General features: G+C 54.8%; 4 protein-coding genes across 4 annotated transcripts; 2 read left to right on the forward strand and 2 right to left on the reverse strand.

Moving 5' to 3' along the window:
- Positions 1–182: 182 nt before the first annotated feature.
- On the forward strand, positions 183–4,549 carry NCLIV_024360 (hypothetical protein; the record flags this gene model as incomplete). Its single annotated transcript, XM_003882631.1, has 6 exons — positions 183–1,221; positions 1,474–1,596; positions 2,106–2,367; positions 3,036–3,183; positions 3,554–3,652; positions 3,929–4,549. 6 exons carry the CDS (start codon positions 183–185, stop codon positions 4,547–4,549), a joined length of 2,292 nt encoding a protein of 763 aa, XP_003882680.1.
- Positions 4,550–7,487: 2,938 nt separating this feature from the next.
- NCLIV_024370 (putative Trichohyalin) lies at positions 7,488–11,925 on the reverse strand (the record flags this gene model as incomplete). Its single annotated transcript, XM_003882632.1, has 7 exons — positions 7,488–7,719; positions 8,113–8,222; positions 8,555–8,686; positions 9,321–9,473; positions 9,871–10,105; positions 10,637–10,818; positions 11,752–11,925. 7 exons carry the CDS (start codon positions 11,923–11,925, stop codon positions 7,488–7,490), a joined length of 1,218 nt encoding a protein of 405 aa, XP_003882681.1.
- A 1,937-nt stretch (positions 11,926–13,862) lies between these two features.
- NCLIV_024380 (conserved hypothetical protein) lies at positions 13,863–18,379 on the reverse strand (the record flags this gene model as incomplete). The annotated part of the gene is made up of 8 exons (XM_003882633.1): positions 13,863–14,068; positions 14,540–14,720; positions 15,250–15,570; positions 15,955–16,173; positions 16,588–16,758; positions 17,023–17,228; positions 17,553–17,753; positions 18,253–18,379. The coding sequence occupies 8 exons, from the start codon at positions 18,377–18,379 to the stop codon at positions 13,863–13,865; spliced, it is 1,632 nt and encodes a 543-aa protein (XP_003882682.1).
- A 1,696-nt stretch (positions 18,380–20,075) lies between these two features.
- NCLIV_024390 (GekBS177P, related) lies at positions 20,076–21,641 on the forward strand (the record flags this gene model as incomplete). Its single annotated transcript, XM_003882634.1, has 4 exons — positions 20,076–20,163; positions 20,619–20,815; positions 20,923–21,199; positions 21,508–21,641. The coding sequence occupies 4 exons, from the start codon at positions 20,076–20,078 to the stop codon at positions 21,639–21,641; spliced, it is 696 nt and encodes a 231-aa protein (XP_003882683.1).
- Positions 21,642–21,876: the final 235 nt, after the last annotated feature.

The following is a 21,876-nucleotide window of genomic DNA, read 5'->3' on the forward strand; positions in this document are numbered from 1 at the left end:
CTCGTCTCTTCCCTCTCTGCTCTCCCTGCGCGCTCCCTGTCACTCCCGGTCTCTCGGTTGTCTCGCGTGAGAGAAACCCTACGCGTTACTTCCACACGCCTTCCTTCCTCTCTCTACATCTTTCGCGGAGAAGGACGTCTCCCCCGCCGTTTTCGGGAACCACCTTCTACTCAGACGCAGAGATGTCGGCGGCTGCTGAGGCCGTGGGAGGCGCTTCGGGGCTCTCAGCGGCGCCCGTCGCTGCTTCGCCCTCAGCTCCGGGTGTCCTCTCGGCTGCCGTCTCGCCTGGAGTGTCTCTGGCGGTGTCTCCGTTTTTTCCGCTCTTCCGCCTCGCGCGTCACGAGCCGGTCGACGCCGTCAAGGAGGCCTTCGAGAAGACTTTCGAGAAACATCGGCAGGAACTCGTGGAGCGGCATCCGTCGCTGGAAGCGTCAGCCTTGCAGGCGCTGCAGGAGAAACTCATCCAGGACCAGCACCTGCTCGTGGACCCAACTTCACGGGGCACACTGCTTTTTGAGATTGCTCAGCGCTCCAAAGACGAGGAAGCAGTCGAGCTCGCCAAGTTTCTCGTCGACGAGAAACGCGTCCTGACCGTGGCGCAACGCGATCGCATGCAACAGACCTGTCTCTTCTACGCCGCTCGCGAAGGCCACGTCGCCCTCTGCAGATTCTTCATTGAGCGCGGCTGCGACCCGAACGCCCAGGACACCGTCGGGCAGACCTGTCTCTTCTACGCGTCCCGCGAAGGTCGAGCCGCATGCATTGCGGAGATTCTCGACCGCGGCGGGAACCCGAACTTGATTGACATCAATCGGCAGTCTTGTCTCTTCTACGCGGCTCGAGACAACCGCCTCGACGCGGTGCGTGTCCTCCTCGAGAAAGGCGCTGACCCACACGTGAAGGACACTCTGAGAAAGACTGCCTGGCACTTTGCCAAGGCAAACAATCACCTGGCGGTGTGCTCCCTCCTCAAGGGTTCGGGGGGTGGTGGAGCCCAGACGAGCGCCGCTGCGGTCGGCGCTCGAGGCCCAGTCCCCGTTCGGAGTTGCAGCAGCATCTCCTCGCTCTCCTCGTTCTCCTCCTTTTCAGGCGCCGCCCCCACCTCGCCGAACGCGGGTTCCGCTGGTCTCGCCACAGGCGCGGAGACTCCTGCCGCGAGCCTTGAGACTCCCGACGGCGCGGGCAACGGACAGGCAGGGGGATCCGGAAAACCCGCGCCAGGTGCGTGCCCGATCTCCTCTCTCTTTTCTCTCTTCTGTCTCTTATCTCTCTTCTCTCTGTTCTCTCCCTTCTCTCTGTTCTCTCTGTTCTCGCTCTTTCTGTTTCTCCGTGTGATGGCCGCTTTGTTTTTGGGACCGTGTGAGCTGTGTGTGTGTGTGGCTTTCGGCCTCCTCTGTTTTCCTTCGTTGTCTTTCGCTTGGGTGTTTTACCTCCCTGCACTTTCGCGCGCTCGTGCTCCTCTTCTCTGCTCAGGCGTCGGCGAGGCGGCGTGCGGCGAGGAGGTACCTCAGAGAAAGAAGTATCGGCTGCAGTTCCGCCCGCTCCCCGACGAGTGCCCAGACCTGTGGCTGAACGCCGGGAATGAGAAGTTAACAGGTAACCTTCGAAACAAAAAAGGAACGCCTCGAGACAAGCCTGTGTCAGCTACCCAAAAATAGAGAAACGTGTCACTCTGCATGCCCAGAGACACACATATCCGGATCTGTATGCGCATGTATAGGTACAAATATATGCATATAGGCGCATGTATGTTAGGCTCAGGCATTGTGCCGAAAACAGACGCGCGTCAACACGCATGCATAACACATACTTATATATATAAATAAATACATATATACCTATCTATATATATACATATATATATATATATATGCGCATGTCGTGGTTGTGTATCTCTCCTGTGTGGCTGCGTGTGCCGTCGCGAACGCACAGCTCCTCGTGTCGCAAAGGAGTGAGAGTGGGGTTGAAGAGGCAAAAGGGGGCAAATTTTTCCCCATTTTTGTCTCTTCTTCCATGAACAGATTCACGTGTATCCGACGAGCGCGCCTCGTGGTTCCCTTTTTTTGCTCCTCACGGTCAGAAGTCGTCGGTGTTTTTTTTTCCAGAGTTCGAGCGGCTCTTCCCCGCCCTCAGTGTATGGCGCCGCGATGCGCAAGAGACCGGTTCTGCGGCGCAGACGAGCAATGAGGGCGGAGCGTCCGTCGCTTCCCAGGGGGCTAAAGAAGCCTCGCAAAACCACTACGACTCGATTCGTCTCGCTCTTCTGCAAAATGCGCAACAAGCGGCGCTGGGTACAGGCAGTCCGGGCATGGATTTGCTGGGTCTGTGGCAAAGTGCGGCCTCGGCGCTCCTCTCCGAACTCAGCAAGTAAGACTCAAAGCGTACGAATGGATCAATGCACACAGGTCCAGAGGGGTGAGCATCTAGAATTGCAGTGGAACACGCGGTAAACTTACCTAGATCAACAGATATAGACTGAGGCAGACCTAAAGACACAGAGCGACATAAAAGTAGATGCATATTTATATATATATATATATATATGTGGATAGATGTAGATAAGATGTACGTGGTGTGATGTCGACATAAAGCGAAGAGAGAGAACGGTGTGTGGCATGGTGGAGGGACGGAGCGGGGATATACAAAGGTCGAGACAGTCGCGCTTGGACGCGGAAAGAGCGTTTTTGGTGTACACACTCGGGGCCCGTCCGGTTGGCTGAGAAGCGTCGACATGCACATGCAGTCGAGGCATTCAGGCTCGTGCAAAGCCGGGACACTTGAACAAAACACGGGGGACGCAATCCAGACCTCGTGCAGAAGCCTCTGTGTGTTATTATAGCTCTCGTTTGCTCTTACGGAAAACGTATTGATCTTCAAGGTGGATTTCCGTGCGAGACCGTGCACCGGACGGTCACACAGAGAGCCGCGTTCGCGGCGCTCTCTGTTTTCGATCGTTTCTTCCGTAGGGGAGCGAATGCCTGTTTTCTCGCAGTTCCACCGAGAAAATGTCGCTTTCACCCCTTTTCTGCATGCAGATATGAAGGTGGTCATATTTTTGAGAAGCCGGTGGATCCAAAGACGGCGCCGGGATACTACGACGTGGTGACCCGACCCATGTCGCTTTCCTGCATTAAGGCCAAAATCCGAAAGAGCGATTACGCCCACCCTCAGCAGTTCCTCAAGGTATGCGCTGTCTTCTCCGATTCTCTCTGTCTCTTCGACTTCGTTTCTTCGACGTTTTACTTCTTCCCTGTCTCTCTTCTTCTCTGTCTCTCTTCTTCCTTGTCTTGCTTCGTCCCTTTCCCTCTTCTTCGCCTTCTCTTTTTTTTCGCTTCCTCTTCATTTAAGCGGAAAGAAGATTCAAGCGGAAAAGCGAGAGAGGAGGGAGAGTGAACCGGGAATGAAGAGAGGGTGGAAAAAACCTCTGGAGGCGACAGCGAGAGAAGGCGCCGCATGAAAAGGAGAGAGGCAACAAGGTGTCGAGCAGCAGAGGAGAAAGTGTAGACATGATGGGGACAAAAATAAGGGTTTTTTGTTCTCTCCGTGTTAACAGGATGTTGAGCAAGTTTTCATCAACTGCGAGATCTACAACCAACAAGGCTCGTGGGTTTGGAGCATTGGCAAGAACATGCAGAAGTTCTTCACGAACCAGGTGTGCGGTGACTCGGCTGTTTATCGTCCTTCTCGTCCTTTTGCGTCCCTCTGTTTTTTTCTTTTGCTCTCCTCTCGTTTTCGTCTTTTCTTCGAGTTCATCGCGAGGGGTGGAGCGGGCATTCCAGTTCGTGACGAGACACGCCGATGCTTCGCATGCTTCTCGCCTTCTCTGCGGTGTCTGGGGCGCCCGTCACGCAGTTGTTCGTCTCGCGCGGCTGCTCTTTTGTTTTCTTTCTTTCCACCTTTTCTTTCTGTCTTTCGGTGCCGTGTGCAGGTGATGATCACGCGCTTCCAGGACTACGTGGACAAGTACAACAAGATCTACAACGTCCTCGCGGAGTGTGAACAAGAAAACCAACGCGCCAAGGCGGCGCGCACAGACGGGGACACTAGCGGTCAGCCAGAAGAGCCCAAGACCGAAGAGACGCCGAATGCGTCTTCTTTGGAAGAAAGCGGCGAGGCGTCTGCAGGAAGAAGCGATACTGTGGAGTTAGCTCCTTCGGTCGAGTCCGCAGGCGCAGAAGCAAAGGCCGGGGAAGAATCTGGCGACAGTGGCGAGAAGGGAGAGAAGGCGATGAAGCGCGAAAACGCGCCTTCGGCAGGTGCCTCGGACGGTGAAGAAGCGAGGTCAAGGGAGAGCCGGAAGGCGGAGGACGCGGAGACGGGCAAGAGCGAAGACGAGAGACGGAGAGACAGCAGACGGTCGTCTGCAGCGTCAGGGAAAGAGTCTTGTGGCCGAGGAGAGGAGGCGAAAACGGAGGAAAAGGAGAGTAAGCGCACTGAGGAAGATGGTGGCAGCGCGAAGAAAGAGAAGGACGAGAACAAAGGGAAAGACACTGCAAATGCAGACGGCCGGAAACGCAGGAGAGACGAGGCGGGCGAAGCTGCCACGTAGGCGAAAGCGTGGCGAAAGGGGAGGGGGTTCACAGCGGGGCGCACGGACGGTTGATGTTTTTCGCAAATGGGCGAAGGGAGTCAAAAAGCGAAAGAAAGACGTGGGCTGAACAGCCGGCAGTGATCGAGACACAACGGCCACACGTGGAGAGAGGGGAGACAGGTTCTCTCGTCCAAGACGTGACGGCACTTGTCAAGAAGATCGCCATGGAGTCGATAGCGACGCGCAGCGCGCTCGCGAAAGCGCAGAGTGTGTGGTTCTCGCGACGTTCCCCTGGAACCGGAGGATGCAACTGGGTAGTCACTGAGAACTCCTGTTTCGCCTGTCTCGAAGGGCTGAAGCGTTGGGCGTCTTCGTATGTGTGCGGTCGCCTAGAGGCGCATCGCCTTCTCTGGAGGTGGCTTCGCGTTGTTCTGCGCGTATCACCCTGAGAGAGAGATCGCGAGAGGCTTCAGCCAAGCGAGGCGCGTACAGGCCGAAAAGCGGCGGCAACGAAAACGCACAGCCAAAAGAAAACCAGAACGCCCGCGTAGTCGTGTCTCGTTGTGTGAAAATGTGTGCACACGTTTTGGGGGGGGCGGCGGTGGGAGAGGCCGTGAGAGTGGAGATCGGTTTTGAAAGGGACGGGATTTTTGGCGGATGACGGAAACGGGCGGCGACTTTTGTGGGCGATGTGTAGCATAGACGAACGTCGACACTTTTCGCCGCACGGAGAAGATTTTTTGCGTCTTTCCGCGAATGGAAAAACGGCGTCCGTGCGGGGGAAACTGGGCGGGGAGAGACTGTGACGGCGGGCGGGTGTACAAATGTTTTTTTGGCGCAACAATATCTGTTTATTATGTCTTCTCTAAAGGCCACTTCACGACGAACTGGCGGGTTAAACGCTTTTGTCGCTTTCTCCTTTTCGCGAAGCCCCGCGCAGCGAACGTCGAGATGCACAGGGGAGAAGCTTCGCGGGGCTCTTTGGAATGACACGCTTCTTTCGATACACAGATTCCCTAAGCTCGTTCAGCAAGTCAACGTTTACCGGAGGAAGCGGAAAATACATGGCCGAGTTTCAGCTTTTTTGATGCACAGACTAAATTCGCTTTCGGACGGCTTGTATACCTACATGTGGGTGACGCTCGCCAGTTCAAAGTTGCAGTTTGTCGGATTTGTGAGCGGCCGCGTGCGCGTACACACGCCCGGCGAACGCCCAGTTTCTCGCGGTGAGTTTCCGGGAAAAGGAAGTTTATGGTGGGAAACCGTTCCTTCTCGCGCCCCCGCGAGCGCGTATGACGCAGAACAACACCCCACAAAACTGCACAACTCGATTCTACACTTCCAAAATTCGAACTGTGCACTGAGAGGGTTCTTGGGGTTCGGGCGATTGATCTCCCTTTCGATACGGAAAAACCAAAAGAGTGGTACACCGCCGAAACACCAGGACCGCGTCGCAGTCACACTCGGTCCTGACAATCTCGTCAACTTTGCAGGTCTGGATACCCGTACTTCCGTTTCTATTTATATAGTATATAGATGTGTATATACGCAGTATGCATACATGTAGGTGTGTGACTGTCTAACTCTAGATCGATATATGTGTATGCGTTTATCACGGTTTTCTGTGGCGGGTCCGGAGGCTACGACGAGACTCTCGAAGAGACGAAGAGCGCAGAGGAAAAAGCGCAGCTCTTCGCTGGAGCGAGGAGGAGGACGTGGATCCTGTAGAGCGGCGCAAAACTGAGGAGAAACGTTGGACGCGCCGCACGCCTCCTGTGTCTAGACACCCGACGTTTTGCGCCGCATGCACAAGGAACCATCGGAAGGCCGGCTAAGAAGTATTTGCTTGACAACGCGCGAGGGTTACGGTTCCGTGTGAAAGCACAAGCGTATTCTCACATGTACGTGGGATCCATTGGAGAGGAGAAAGCTCCTCGAGCGCGGCTCTCTGTGAAAGTTCTTCTGAGAAACTCGAACTCGGGAGACGCCAAAGGAACACAACGGCGCAGCTCTCAGCGCTGCAGACCAAAAAGTGTAAACACAGAGGCACATGTGTGAGTTCTTCCTGTCGAGTACTGCCGACACGGAAGAAAAGAGAGTCGCCTTCCGCCGACTCCGCCTCTCGGGTTTCCCCGCGTTTTTTCACAAGAATCAAAGTGGAGATAACTACCGCCTTGTTGGAGCCGCTCCAGGCCTACGCTGCCTCCCCGTTTTTGCCCTCCGGGACAGCTCCTGGTCCTGCGACAGTCCAGGTTGGCCCACCCCCACTCTGCCAAAGCACACACACACACTTGCATGCAGAGGCACGTATACAGTCGCGAACGGGTATCTCCGTGCTGTGGGGACGAGTAGAAAACGCGTATCAACACGCATTCCGGGCGGCTCGGGGGGCGCATTTGCTTCAGAGGAAGGGACAACGCGTTGTCGATGCCGTTGACGTCGCCAAGACAACTGGCCAAGGCGCCAACCCCTCTTGCTTCTTTCACGTGAAAAAGAAACAGAGAGACCGCGTTTTCCGCACTCCCTCCTAAACATGCCACCGTTCTCTGTGCGTCCGGTTCCGCTGCGGAGTCCCAAATCGCGCGTCCCGTCCCGTGGAGGTTCCCAGAAAGCCCCGAGAGACAAAGGACAGGTCTTCGATTTCCTTTCTAAAGATGGCAACAAAACGGTAGCAGAATATCGAGCGGGAGCTCCTGACGTATACAAGCCTCAAACGCACCGCGCCTTCTCTTGTGACAGCACGGGCGCCTCCTTCATCTGTCCCCGCCTAGACCATCAAAAGTGCATATATACACATGCATCCGCATACACATTTCTACACACATGAACTGCACATGTATATCTATACACCTCTACAGATAGAGGCACGTATGGACTTGTGGGAGTCCTCAGCACGGGTGCTTCCTTGCGTGAAAAATTCTGGAGTTACGACTGGGTTTCCGTCGTGTCTTTCTTCTCAGTTGACAGCCACTTCTTCTTCGAGAGCCGTGCCGGTCTCGCAAGTCGCCATGTCCTGTCGGTCTTCGTTGGAAGAGGGCGACGTCTCTGCATGCAACGCGCGCAGAGTCGAGGGACTCGGCGCCTTCTTCCGCTTCATCAAGGTCACCCGAAGCTGCTCGGCCTTTTCTTGCTTCTGGGACATCTTCTCTGCCAGCTCCTGCAAACGCCGCTCCATCTCCGTGCGGTTCCTGAACGCGACAAACGAAAGATTTTCAAACCCGCGCACCAAACGGTAAACCAGACAGACCCCTTCCGAAAAAGGCAAAAACATCGACGCAAACACGTTTCCACACGCACCTCTACACACACACAATATATATATATATATATACGTATACATGTGTACGTTTATAGAGGTGAATGGATGTGTGTATGGATCCACGGCATTTCTCCGGTGCACGAGGGCCTGCTCTTTTTACAGAGTTGCACGAACGAAGATGGCCAACGACGAGGCAAACAGACTTGGCCCGGAGACTCAAAGATAATTCGATTTCTGAACATTTTAAACGCGCGGCGCGCGTAGGATACTGAAATCCAGCAGTTTTCCACGGGTACAGCTGTAAAGGAAAAGCAGTCTTTACCTGCTGACTTGCTCCTCGGCTTCCGTGATCTTCTTCTGGAGAGTTAGCTTCGTCTCTTCGATGATTTTGTTCTTCCTCTCGATCGCCAGTTCGACGCGCTCCTCGAGAGACTGGAAAACGAAAAACGTCTCAAAGGGTGAAAGACCAAAGAATGAGCTGCAAAGCCGTCCCAACATCTGTGTCTCGAGAGGTGCCGAAGTGCACGAAACGCCGCGAGGGCTGTGAACGAAAGAGGCAGACGCTGTGTAGCGTCGCAAAAAGACCACCCTGTCGGCACGAATTCAAGAAAAAACAGACACGTTCTGTCTCTCCGAGGAAACTGTTGTTCTCGTGTCTCTCCGGAACTATCTCCAGGCACGCATCGATTCCCACACGAGCCTGTCTCTGCTTCCTTTCCGGGGAAAACGATTCACATTGAGCAAGTTGAACACTCAGCGCTCACCTTCTTCTTCTCCTCAATCTCCATTTCTCTCGCCAGGATGACCTCGCGTTTCTCCTCCCACTTCTGCTTGCGCCGAGAGGACTCTTCGTCCAGAAGCTGCTTGCGACGCCTCTCTGCCTCCTCCAACTTCTCCTGAACCGACGTCAGACAAGAAAATAGACAGAAAGCACTCACCCGCAGATGCACACAACGCTTTCACGCACGCGGGCAGATGTATTCACATGCATGCGGCGAGATCTACACACATCCGCATGCACACATGTCAAAGCAAGTCACCGACAGCCGCGAAGACGACCTAGAGTGTCTCTAACGAGGTGAAGAAGAGAACAGAAACACTTTTCCCTCAGGAAGTGGGGAGAAACGCAAGGGCTCCTCCAAGCGCGAAGAAGTTAACAGCGGAAGACGGAGACACAGAGATCCAAAGAAGCAAGCGACCCCACCAGGATGCGATACACCCGGAGACAGCCGTTTTGTACAGAGAAAAAAAGGAGCGGGAGAAGACAGGGGAACCGCGCAAGAGGGACCGCGCTCCACAGACACCGTATGTGTGCCTTTCGCGCCCTTCCCCTTCTCTCTCTTCCTTTTCTGTCTCTCTCTCTCCTCCTTATGTGTGTGTCTCTCTCTCCTTCTTATGTGTGTGTCTCTCTCTCCTGCTTATGTGTCTCTTTCTCTCTCCTTCTCCTGTATCTCTTCTTATCTTCTCTATCATTTTCTCCGCGCTTCTCCTTTCTCTGTTTTGCGGAGACTGCTTTTACGCTTTTCTCACCTGGAGTCTGAGGGATTTCTCCTCTTCTTCCAGTTTGTTCTTTCCCTGGACTTTTTCGATTTGCTGAAGAGCCTTTGCGAGGCGTTCCTTCTCCTGCGCCCGCAGCTGGTTCCTGCGCTCCTCTGCACTCTGCATCTTCTTCTGCAAATTTGCCTGCGGGATCCACAAAACAACGCACAGAACCCCGCTGCGCTGCACGTTCTCCCGACCCTCTCGACTCTCAATTGACCCCAAACGCACGGTTCGTCAGCCCTGGAGGCTTCTTTACCGACACCGCAAAAATACGTGGATGTGTGCACAGATGGAAACACGGAGCTGTTGACGCAGAAATGTACGCGTTCAGGTCTGTGCCCCAAAGCACAATGTCACGAGAGTCTCGAAAAATGCTAGGCTGCCTTGTCACCCCTATATGCCCACGCGACTGGCGATTTCTAGCGAAACAAGCTTTATCGGCTTTCGTGGCTGTTTTCCATGTGAAGACATGAGTGCAGATACACATCCAACCTACATGTGCACACAAGAATGTTTCTGAAAGGACTGCGTCGTGTACCTGAATTCCCTCGATTCTGTTCGCGAGGGTTTCTTCTGCTCGTTTTTGGTGGATGGCAACGGGGTCCGCGTCGAGAGAGAGGGAGTCCCCTCCAACTTCTTCGGCAGTTTCCAGACCAGGAGTCGAACTCTCGAGGAAATCCAAAGCGCGTTTGTCTAGGCGATTCACGCGGAGCTCGAGGTTCTTTGCGCGTTCTTCTTGAGTCTTTCGGATTCGCTCCACAACCGCTGCGCGACTGAGGAAAGGCAAGTGGAAACACAAAACCGTGCAGGCAATCGCCTCCCGGATACCTGCAGCCAGTGTACATACACCTGGCTGAGACTCCCCACGTGTGGCGGTCGACGGCTCTCCATGTGTTTGTCTTGGGATAAGGACAGCAGTCTCCCAACGAGGAAAACGGGGTCTACACATACCGGCGGAAAAGATCGCAAATCGTGTGACCACGCTCACAGCCTAGATGATTACTTCTGCCATACACAGCAATGCAGTGCCCCACGCACAGGCCTCGAGATGCAGTAACGTACTTTGCCGGCTCCTATAGTCACATGCCACTCGCACCCCTGTGTACAACGACACATTCAATCAGCTCTATACATAAACATAGCCACAGAGATGTATCCACAGAAACCTGCATCTGTATAGAATCGTAGCCGCCTGCATATATATATATATATATATATGTGGACACACAGCACAGGTGTGGTTATGTCAAGTGATCGAGATGCGTACACCTGCGCTTCGGCGCCGCGATGAACCTCGGGCTTACCGCTCAATGAATTTCCTCGCCACCACGCGCCGTCTGCAAAGGTGTTCCTCATGGCGTTCGCGGGCACGTTTCTCCCGCTCGACGAGCGAGGATTGCCGCGACAAGCGCTTTCGCTTCGTCTCCAAACGCGCACTCACGCGCTCGTGGATGCTAACAGACAACTCGCTCTGGCTGCACAGACTCTGGAAAAAGCGGGAAACGCAGGACGCACACACCGAAGCAGAGAGCCTTTTCGGCTAGCAGAAAGAGAGACTGAGAGGGAAAGGCAACTCTTCGTGACGGAGAGAAACCAACACTCCCCACCCGAACGGTGCCTCACCGGCCGTTTCTCTCCGGTTACAGAACATTCTCAGTAGTTATCTATCGAACACAATGGTGATGTACGAGCAGGGCTGTATAGGAAACCACGGGCACACGCAAATACAGATTTGCATGGACAGAGACGCACACTACAGATTGATAGAGTTGTAACGAGGACTCAAATTCTCACGTCGAGAGTGCAGCGACGGATCCGAGAACTCGCGAAAAAGGGTATGTGTATGCATACAGCCCCACATCTTTCTACACAAATGTCGTAGGGACAAGAAACCTCTTCGCATGCGTGGTTTGAAAAAGTGCTTCTTCATCTCTCGCTTTTCCTCGGGTTCTGCGCCACGCAGTGTCTGTCGCTTGTCCAGCTTTCGCGTTGCGGCCACGATCTTTCGTCCCCTCCATCCCTGACAACCTCTCTCTCTTTCTCGAACCTCCAGGGTTGAGTTTTACGAGGAAAAGGGTCAGACAGCGAAAGATCCCTGAACACTTCTCCGAAGAGAAGGCGTCGCCCGCCGCACGAAGAGCCATCTCTTGCGAGCGGTCTCGGTGAGTCCAATTCCCGGCCTCTACAAAGTCCGTACTCATCCTGCTCGGTCGGGGCAGCGAGACTGCAGAAGTCTCTGATTGGTCATTTCCACAGGCTTTGCTGCATCAGCAGACCGTCCGTCGAGGGGCGGTGAAGTCCCAGTGGACATTGGCTAGACTTTCCACGGTTTTTCTCCGGGGCGGTCAGTGCGTACGGAGAGGCGAGACCCGATCCGTGTGCTCGCGGAGCTCCGCCCAAAACGCTTGCGTGTTCTCACCTGAAACTTCACCACGTATCCACACGCTCTCTCGTGTTCATCGAGGACGACGAAGTCGTCCATCGATTGCACGTAGCTTTGAGAGTTGGACGAGGCGATTGGATCTGCCGGGGACGATTTCTCGGAAGTCCTGGGCGCCACCGTGGCGGAGTTCGTTGCGGCGGTCTGACTCATTGTGTCGAGAAGGAAGGTTGTTGGAAAAGAAAAACAGATGTGCTGTTCGGGGTAACGAATCTTTTCGGCGAAGAATGGACCCCGAATCCTGGCTAAGTTTCAAGGAGAGGTAGAGACAAGAACCTCGAATGTTCGCACTCGACGTGTTGTCGCCCAAATACGCGCGTATAGCAAGCTCAGGTTTTTTGTCAGACAAGAAAATCCAGAAACATCGGCCGTCAATGCGTTCTTCTCTCCCCAGCGTTACAATTCAAAGACAGATACACCTTTACGCGCAGAGATCATGCGACCTTTCTCCCCATAGACACAACGTGGTATATGCACTACACCAGAAACGCTTCGAGGTTCAATGAGCACAGCACGCCTGGACCACCGGAACCGTCGCGATGAATCCAAACGCGTCCACCGACCGCACCGTCCACGCAAGACAAGCGAACCAGCCCGCATCCCCGTACGCTGCTGCGGTGTGGTGTATCGCGCGCACCTCGCGGGAAAATGCACTGGACCGAGTCAATTGCAGAGGGAAAACGCTATCGGCGTCCCGTTGCTGCTCAGGGGGGAGCGTCCACAGGACGAAGGATACTTCGGTCGAAGCTCCGCAGCGAGAAACAGAGGGGGGCGGAGCGCCGCAGAGAGGCGTGCCGGGGAGTGTTTGACCCACGCATGTCCTCACTGGCAGATGCACGAGAAAACGGGAAATGAACGGGAAATGGAGAGGCGGAGATTCATTGAATGGGGGGTCAAGAGGTGTGGACTTATAATCCTCTGGAAGGGCTATACCGTAAAGGAAGAAAACGCAATCCGTTTGCCGCACTGCTGCCCAATTCGGCTCGTTGGAGTGTCGGGATTTTGCCCGTGCGGGGTTTGTACCATCAGAATGAGAAATTTTAAAACAGTAAGCCAGCTAAAATTGCAGACTATTAAAAGACAAGCACGCAGGGGGGGGAAACGATCGCCACTTCAATCACGGGTACGCGTCTTGGACTCGTGCAGTCACCGCCTTTTTTGCATACAATGCGTTAACTGCTAGGAGACTACTAGCTCTCAGAAGCGCCGCTGCTCGTACTTGTCTCCTGGGCGCTAGACACAGTCTGGTAAATCCTCTGACAAAAATTTAAAGTCCGCATACAAAAGGGTATTCTCCTCCGCGCTAGGGGGGGTTCTCCTGGGGAAGGCGCACTGTTGTAGGGAAGTGCGATCGGACGAGTTGCTCGCGTTCGTTGAATTCGGGCGAATATACCTATCGCGCATGAGGCTGCGACAAGTACAGCTGCAAGGAACCTGGCAGCCAGTGGATTTCTCTGAGACGAAATGTGATGATCGGACGATGCAGATCAAGATCGCGGATCTTAACCGCACGCTGTGAGAATACGATTCCGGTCTTGTGAAACAGCCTACGGACGGAACGACCGACGTACGAAATCAGACGTGGGGCTCAGATAGGTCAACGCGTGTGTCAGCCTAACCGGTTTAACGCTTCACACGAAAAAAAAGAGCTGCAAAAAACGCTAGTTTTCGCAAGTTTTTGTCAGGTGCCTGGGTGCCGGAAGGCGTTCGATGTGGCCAGTTTCGTCAGTCCGTAACTGTCGCAGCCAGGCTGCTGATTTGTCAGCGATGCTGCTTGTCTAGCTCCAAGCAAACAATACAAGAAGTTAAACGATGAGCACGATAAAAAGCAACACACACAGTCTATTGAAAACAATACCTCGAAGGCACGTGATGGACCACGTATCCTTCACTATGTACTCACCCTTACCTATGAAACTAAGTGAAGAATGGCCGGCCTTAAAAAAGCCCACCTTTTTGTGCCAGGGCGTTTGCTCAACAGGAAATCCCGCGTCACACTGATAACTGGAGCGGCAGAAAAAGGCGAAGCGTGAATCCGCCGATTGCCCCTACGTGTGTCACCCTCCCACCTTGGGTGCACGGTTCAACCGTTATGCCTTAACAAGAGAAACCGGATCAACACCCCGAAAAACAGTTTCTTCAATGTCGCGCACGATTGCGTGCGCGTCCGTGATGATGTTGAGTGAGGCAACTGCCAAGCGGAGCGCGTGGAGGGACTTTGGGAGGAGCTGAGAGCTTGTGAACAGCTCTGGATTCAACAGTTCTAGGATATCTTCCAGCAATTCCAGCTGGCTATCTGCAACGGATGCACAGTAGCGCACATGAGCACCTCACGTTTCTTTCACAGAGCGTTCTCTCGTGCTCCTCGACTCCCCCTTAGAGTGGCTCTGCTGCGCATCCTAATAGGTATACCACGTATGTTTACGTCTGCGTCACATTCTCTAGACCAACCAGGTACTCTCGTAATCTCTCGAAGGGACCCACGAAAAACAGTGGACACAAGCACCTGTATACGGCGTGCAATCCGTACGTTCACGCGGCTGGTTCGTGCATCTCAGATCTCGCCGCAAGTGAGTTTGTCCTTTGGGGAAACCGTTCGCAGTCATCTCCTGAGCGGCAGTGTGCCTTTCCCCATTGCTACGACGGCCCAGGCAACGCTCCGCTGTAATTCACGCCGCCGGGTGATTTGGCATAGACATCCAGAAGAGACTGCTCCCAAATGCGTGGAGTGGCAAAAACGAGCATTCCACACCTACATACAACTTACCAGTTGTGTCGATTCGGTTCGTTGCCACGACGAAATCGTTTTGCATGTCTTGGAGCAAGTGCTTCATAGAATCCTCAGGCATCGCAGCAATGGCTTTGTCCAGCGGCTCAAAATACTCTTTCAAAACCGAAGTACTCCGTTCTATGTCAGCCACTTCCTGTGACCTCCGCCGAAACAATTCCTGAAAGAAGTTTTTGGCAAGACCTCGGAAAACACACCCAGTCAGCCGGCTGCCTAAACAGAGAGATCCTCAAACGCCCATACAGACCATCACGGAAACCGCCACTGGATGTTCCGCAAAGCGCTAGCAAACTGGAGCCAGCCCTTGTAGCTCTGCACAAAAGGTTCCGATTTATTCACTGGTGCTGAGGGAGCGCGGGTGACACCACGACTGTGTCAGCTAAAACAAAACAAATTAGGCGACGAAACCAAGACGCTGTTCGATTGCCGAAGCACACTTGGCTGTGGTCTTTGCTGCCAACCCTGTGCGAGCGGGTATCCCCCCCTTTTCGAGGTCAGTGCATCGAGAGAAAGAAATGGAGAGTCGATCCCCATACGAACCGTCCAACCGGGGTACACCCCCCGGAACCGTCGTCCCTCGGTCACCGTCCTGGCTGTCCAGGTCGTATGGGAATGCCTGCCTCTCGGCAAACGCTGATCTCCCTTGCGCTCCTCGTTTACCCAAAAGCAATGCCTTGCTTCCACCTCACCTGGACGGTAGCGAAGTGTGTCTGGGGATTGTCCAGCGTGGTCCGGAGCTCATCGAGAAAGGCGATGTCTCCCTGTCTTTCCTCATCAGTGGCCAGATGGTAGTGAGACCGGATGGCCCGAGCCTGAATGCCCAAGCGGGTGTTCTCCAGCTCGTCCAGTTCATGCTGGAAACGCTCCGATATCTGGCTAACGAGATCTCTAAACAGGACCATCGGCTCTTCGCGTGGAGCTAACTGCCACTCCGGGCTGACGAACGACTCCCAGAGATTCGGTGGAGGATCAGGCACGTACTTCTTCCGCAGCAGCAGGACCGACGCCGACTGAAACAGAAACGACCGGCAGGCTGCAAAACGTCTAAAACGTCCAACTGAAGACGTTGCTTCGTGTCACGTGGACACAGGGTGTCGACTCTTCGTCGCTTACGTTCGAAAGAAAGCAGTTACCACAGTGCGAGTATCCGAGTGTACGATGCACACCCTCTCCACGTGCAAGTAGACGTTCAGGATTCTGCCGACACTGGCTACGCAGAGAAAGAAGCTACTTCGGCGCCAGGTGTCTCGATCACGCTAAAAGAAGACGATTCGAGGGGAAGAAACGCCATGTCAAAATCGGGTCCCCGGGCAAGACGTTGGTGCCGAGAGGCGCCACTGCGGTGGAAACCGCCCAATTTCGGAGAAGCACCGTGTTTTCTACACTTCGCTTACATTCGTCACGTCAGGGTCCATCTCGTCAGGAAGAACGAGCAGAACCTGGCGATAGTATTTCCCAAGAACCTCGAGCGCAGCATGGCTGAGGCGGTGGCGTAAGACAAGAGTCGTGGACTGGTCAATTTCTTCAAAAATCTTAAGAGCCAGCGCGACAGGGTAATTCATGTCAGAGTGTAAGACGTCCAAGGGAATGTCGCTATATTGGTCTTGAATAAGCTGCGGTCGAAGAGACGGAACAACACCAAGCACACACGCGAAGGCTCCACTCAAGGTTAATAACCGTGCACACAGTGTCGAGCTCACACACTCTCCTGGTCTGTGGACCTTTTCCCCTAACCCCGATTCCGGCCACTCTCTCAACACCCCGTGGGCGTCGATACTGCAGAGATTTCAGACAACGCTCCCCCACCTCAAGGAGTTTGAAGACACCTGAATCGGAACCCTCGAAAGAAGTGCGGTATCCCCGGGATTCCGACAGAGCAAACCAAGGGGTGTCCTGTGGACAGCGCGAAGTCACTCCTGCAGACTGGGAAAAGCGAATCATCAAGGTGTGTAGTTGTGACCACGGCGCCGCTCCAGCGACGCGAAACGGGAGTGTGTCCCCGACTCTCTGTGCAGTGAGACACTTACGGATTCAGCCATGGAGAAAAACGCCATGAGACGCTCGCGCTCTCCTAGACTGTTGTGCTTCATACAAAAAATATGGACGTTGTCCTTCAGTGAGCAGATTCCAAGGGCTGAGGCGAGGAACTTGTCGCAAGCATCGGGATCCTTCTCAATCACAATCACGCGGCGCGCCTTCTGAAAGCGAAAGAAATCCAAACCGACAGCACATGGGAGCGAACAGGACAAACAGCCAGTGTTTCCTCTGAAACTGCAGTCGCATATTTCATACAGAGAAGAGCATCCGCGTCCATTTGCGAGCACGCACCGTTCCCCACAGCGAAGTCGGTTTTACGAAGTAGAGTCTGCCGTGCAACATCTGGACATGCTGCTTCACTACGCGTTCACCTCACACAAGGCGGGCACACCTTTCTTGAGTGAATTCCTGAAGCTGAGACGTACCGCCGCGAACACGAAAACCTCACTGGAAGCGCCAAACAGAAACACTGTTTGATCCTCAATGTTGGCGGCGAGGATCTGCTCCAGTTGTTTCTTGGCGAGCTTGCGAAAGGCGCGCGCAGCTTGTCTGTCGCTCTCAAGGGCCTTTTCTGGAGCACACTCCAGCGCGGCCAGGCGTTCATCCGATCGCTTCCGCGTTTGCTCGGCTCCTGCGAAGAAACACGCGGGAACGGAGACACAGACGTGAAGACGAACTGTCGCGAAGATGTGGCGCGACAGCGCCGCGCGGCGTACGACCTCCGCGGGGACCGGGACGAGAAAGACACACTGTGTACGAGCACCACGACGCCCTCAGTTCTGAGCTACGTTCCTGCAACGGAAGCGTCCCGAGACTGACACCAAGGCGTATGTCAGATGCTGGCACAGTCCACGTTTCCCCCCGTCTCTGCGAAGGCGCTTTCGCCCCAGTTTTCCCTCTTCCGCGGATCCCTCACTACCCGGTGACGACGTTTCTCAGGAAGCTCCTAACGTACTTTGTTCGGCATCGTCTTTAATCGCCGACATGACTTTCAGAACGTCGTCCCCGATCAACTCGGGGTGTACACAAACCTCGTCTAACTCGACACCAGCAAAAGGCGCACCGGTGTCGGACTCGAGCGCGTTTCCAGTTCTAGCAGCCTCCGCCCGGATGGCGTTAATGCGCTGCAAAATTTCATTGCGACTCTTTAGATGCACTGCGGCACAGGAGCGAGACCGAGAAAGTTCAGGACACCGATGAGAAAGCGAGGGCGAAGAGTATCGGGTCACGGACACCGAGTAGCCGGGCGTACACGAGAGAAGTATCAGGGTGCACGGAGTGCGTGTGACGAGATTGTGGGAACGGCACTAAAATCACGCAGCCTTCACCATTCAGAGGCTGCACAGGAAGGGACGAAACGCTGCGCACGTCTCGGTGTGACGGTCTGACCGTGCCTGTTGAGGAGAAACATCTTCCCGAGGGAAGAGACCCGAAGGACGCTGAACAGAATGCTTGCGCGGCAACGGCCTGTGTGCTGTCGACAGTGCGGCGTCCAACCTTCCTCACCAAGAACGGCCATGTTCCGAGGCGGCCAGAACGGAGCTCTCTCAACAAAGCGATCGCTCTGAAAAGTGTCTAGCGACTCTGAAGAAATACCTAGAAGCTGGCCGGGTTTTTTTCTTCTGAAGGTGTTCGCTCTTTCTCGCTCTGCTTACAGAAGAGTTTGTTCAGCTGTTGCACGGCTGTAGTACCCCCAACTGGGGCTGTTAAATCCGCAGCAAGAACCACGCCAAAGGCGCACGCGAGCGCCCCAAAGAAACGGCGGGTTGTCTGGCGCGCCATGATGACAGGGAAAAACCGAGGCCCCGGCACCGGGTTCGAATCCGAGACTCGATACGTCAAGAAGCACAAAAATCGAATGCTCTCGAGTCCTGCATGTGCCCATCAAAGCAGCCGATGTGTCACCGCTCGCCACCTGAAGTCGCTGGTCCGTTCCTCCCTCGTGGCTGCTGGAAACAGCATCGACGTGGAGCACAAAACGTCCGGAGATCCCAAAACCATCGAGGTATCGAGAGGAGCGCCCCCGCGTGAACTTCGAGAGCAATGCTGGCACGCAGACGTCTTCTGAGGAAGAAGACAGAGGCATCCCCCCCAGGGAGGAAGACGCTCCCAAATGTGGAGTGCAAGGACACGAGACTACGGGAACCCGTCGTTTGGAGCTTTCAGCTTTGTACCCGACTCTGCGTTCCCGGTTAGCTGTCCCTGTTTCCCTCGGGAAAGTGGTTGCTCTGAGGAGGAATTCGACACATCGACAACAGTTTGGACACGGGGTGTTGTCTTCAGGTATCGCGAGAACCTGCTGGACGACCGCCACTGAGCCGGCACGAGCTCCCCACGCCTCGCGGGTTCGGCCACATTTCCCCTCGTCGAAGGAGGCGCGCCCGACAGAAAATCGGCAGACACACCAGCTAAATTGACTCGCAAAATATCGGCTGCTTTCACGCGTCCTTTTCACCCAAAGGGGGAACGTGAGGCTCCAGGAGCGATCGACTAGCGAAGGCCGCGCTCCGCGGCTCGCAAGGGAAGAAGACACCGCGAGACGGAAGAAACAGGGATTTTCACCCAGTCACAGGAGATAAAGAACGTGCGCGCCGTCAGCCTGCAAAGCGACACAAACGTGGAATAAGAAAGTTCCTCAGATCGAGCCTAACGCATAGGGAGAGCGGCGTGCTCTGGCCGGACCTCTCGTGTAAACCCCGGCGAAAAAACTGCGGGCATGCGTCTCTCGCAGCCCTCTTCACAATCGAAGTGGTATACAGAGCGACGCTCGGAGAGCGCACACCGAGCCTCGAAATTCGTCTCTTCCAGAGTTCACGCCGCCGACGGGGGGCGCTCAAACCTCCTTGAAAGGTTTCTGATGCGAGATCTGCCGTTTTGGAGGTTTCCGCAAAGGCTTTCGTTCGCCTCTCATCATCGTTTCCGCATGTGAACGGAGCCGGGCGGAGAAGAGAGGCGCCCGCGTTCCCCTGGACAGTTGCCGTGTCTGTGGGGTGAAGAACGCGTTTTTCAATGCACGAGGTGGATTCACCACTTTTTTCCCGGTTCAGCCTGTAAAGTTTGTACTCACACAAATCCGCAGGACGCTTTCTTCTAAGGCGGCTGTGCGAAGAAGCCGCTGTGCGCGGTCAAACGTCACGGTCGCGGGTCGCTTCGGTTGAACGCAGTCCCCAAGCGTTTGATCGCGCCAATGACTGAATCCACTTGAAACGTCGGCATTTTTCTGTGCTCAACTGGAACGTGTCTGAATCCATCTCTCTCCCTGGTTTCCATCCGCTTTCTGTTGGACTGGCCCCCAACGGCACGGCTGCGCCACCAGACCATGCCTCTCTCGCCATCAGTCTCCCCTGTCACGATGCGCGCCTTGAGCTTGCAGTAGAGCTCCAGGGATACCCGAGAGGAGGCCGAACACCACAGGCTGTGGAACAGCTTCTTTCAGAACGCAGATTCGTTCTCACCCGCCCGACACCAACTCCAGAGGATGAACGTGGTTGCCAGGGCGTTTCGGGGCGCCGGCGCGACGGCCGCTCTGCATTTGCCGCGCAGAGGAGTTGACGAGCTCTGGAAGGGTGAGATGGCCCTGACAACTCTCCTGCGCATCCGACTCTGCTTTTGCTGGTTCATTCCGTCACTCGTTTTCCCTCTGAGAGCGGTTTGCTCCTCCCCACGGGTTCAGTCAGCGTCACGCCTCTTTTCGCCGACGGTGCGCCGTCGTCCTCTTCTCTCGCTTCGACTCTCTGACAAGAGTGGCCCCCGCGCGATCCGTTTTCTGTCTCGCCTACGGCGCATGTCGCCAGCTGAGCACACTGCGTTGACGGGGGCGTTCAGCAGAACAAACTCGGGAACGGACTCGGGAACGCGGCCGGGTTTGAGCAGTTTCGCCTGTTTTGAACGCGTGTGCGTCGGTCGCCGACGGTAAAGATTCAGGGAGTCCGGGTGAATCCTTGAGAGAATGCGTGATGGCATGTCGGCGATAAATGTGGGACGTTGTGCGGTTTCCTCTCAGGAAGTTATCTGGATCCAGCAATCGGCGCGAAGCAGAAGGAGGCGAACGCTGTTGCCGGAGACGCATGGCCCGCGTGTTTGCTGCGCATGAAGTCTTTCGAAGACCTCCATAAACTTTGGTACATCTGCTTGAAGGAGAAGAATCTGTTAATGGGCGAAAAGTGGGCGGCTCGCCAGCACAAGCAGGAAATGAAGCAGCCAGAGCGTCTGCAAAAGGTGAGTCTATCGGCCGCCGCGAAGAGAAACAGAGATGCGCAGGTGTCTTCTGGACACGACTTTTCAAAAATCCCAGTGCACGTCCTTCTCCGTGCCTGACGCTGCAGGTGCGCCGGACGATGCGGCGAATCCTCATCGTTCTGACGAAGCGCGAAATCCAGCAACAGTGTCTGCGGGCGAAAGACATTCTGGCCAAGCAGCAGAAACGGGAGGTACTGGAAACCCGCCGGTACCAGCTGGAAGAAAAGATGCTTCAGTTGGAACATCGCATCCGGCGAATGGAGCCTGCGCAGTCTCTTCAGAGAGAAGCCTGGCAAGCAACGCTTGATCGGTACCGCGCCGACCACGAAGATCTCCTCATTCAGTTGCATCCGTTGCGGAAAGGTCAGCTAGAGTGCACAGCATGTACGGCCACAGGTTCGCAGGCGGCTGTGGGACGGGTTGCACGCCGAGTGTGCTCTCGCAAGGCTTTAGATGCGAACGGTTCCTTCAGAAGGTTCCCAACCATCCGAGAAAAAGGCGTCAGTGCCGCATCAAACAGTTTGCGCCCCAAAGAGAGACGGGGGCGTCGAAGGAACTGACGGCACGCGTGTTCAGTGAAGCTGCGTGGATTCACGGCTGTGCGCGCACGGACAGTGTGTGACTCCAGTGCTTTTCGCTCTGTGGTCTTTCCCGCTTGCTTGTCGATGCAGAGACGACGCAGCTGCTTGCGCCGGACTGGAGGTACGAACGAAAGTATTCGGACTTGCCGGGGCCGATTAGGTGGAAGAAACAGTACATTCCTGCGCTGGAAGATCAGTACCGAAAACCCATCCGCTTTCACTAGGGCAAAGGAGTCTTCTCGTTTTGCTGTTCACTGTTTTTTCTTTGCTGCTTTTTTCGTATTCGAACATTCTAACCGAAAACGTTGTCTTTGACCCCAGAGGAAAATACCACGACTCTACACCTACCGACATCTCACCACATCTGCACGTCGCTTTTGTTGCTCGGTTCGTATCGTTTTTCCTGCCTTTTTTGTGTTTTCTGAAAAAACCGAGAAACGGTCCGGCACCAGCGGAGCT

Source organism: Neospora caninum, chromosome VIIb (genome assembly GCF_000208865.1).
Source record: "Neospora caninum Liverpool complete genome, chromosome VIIb".
Lineage (NCBI taxonomy): Eukaryota > Apicomplexa > Conoidasida > Eucoccidiorida > Sarcocystidae > Neospora > Neospora caninum.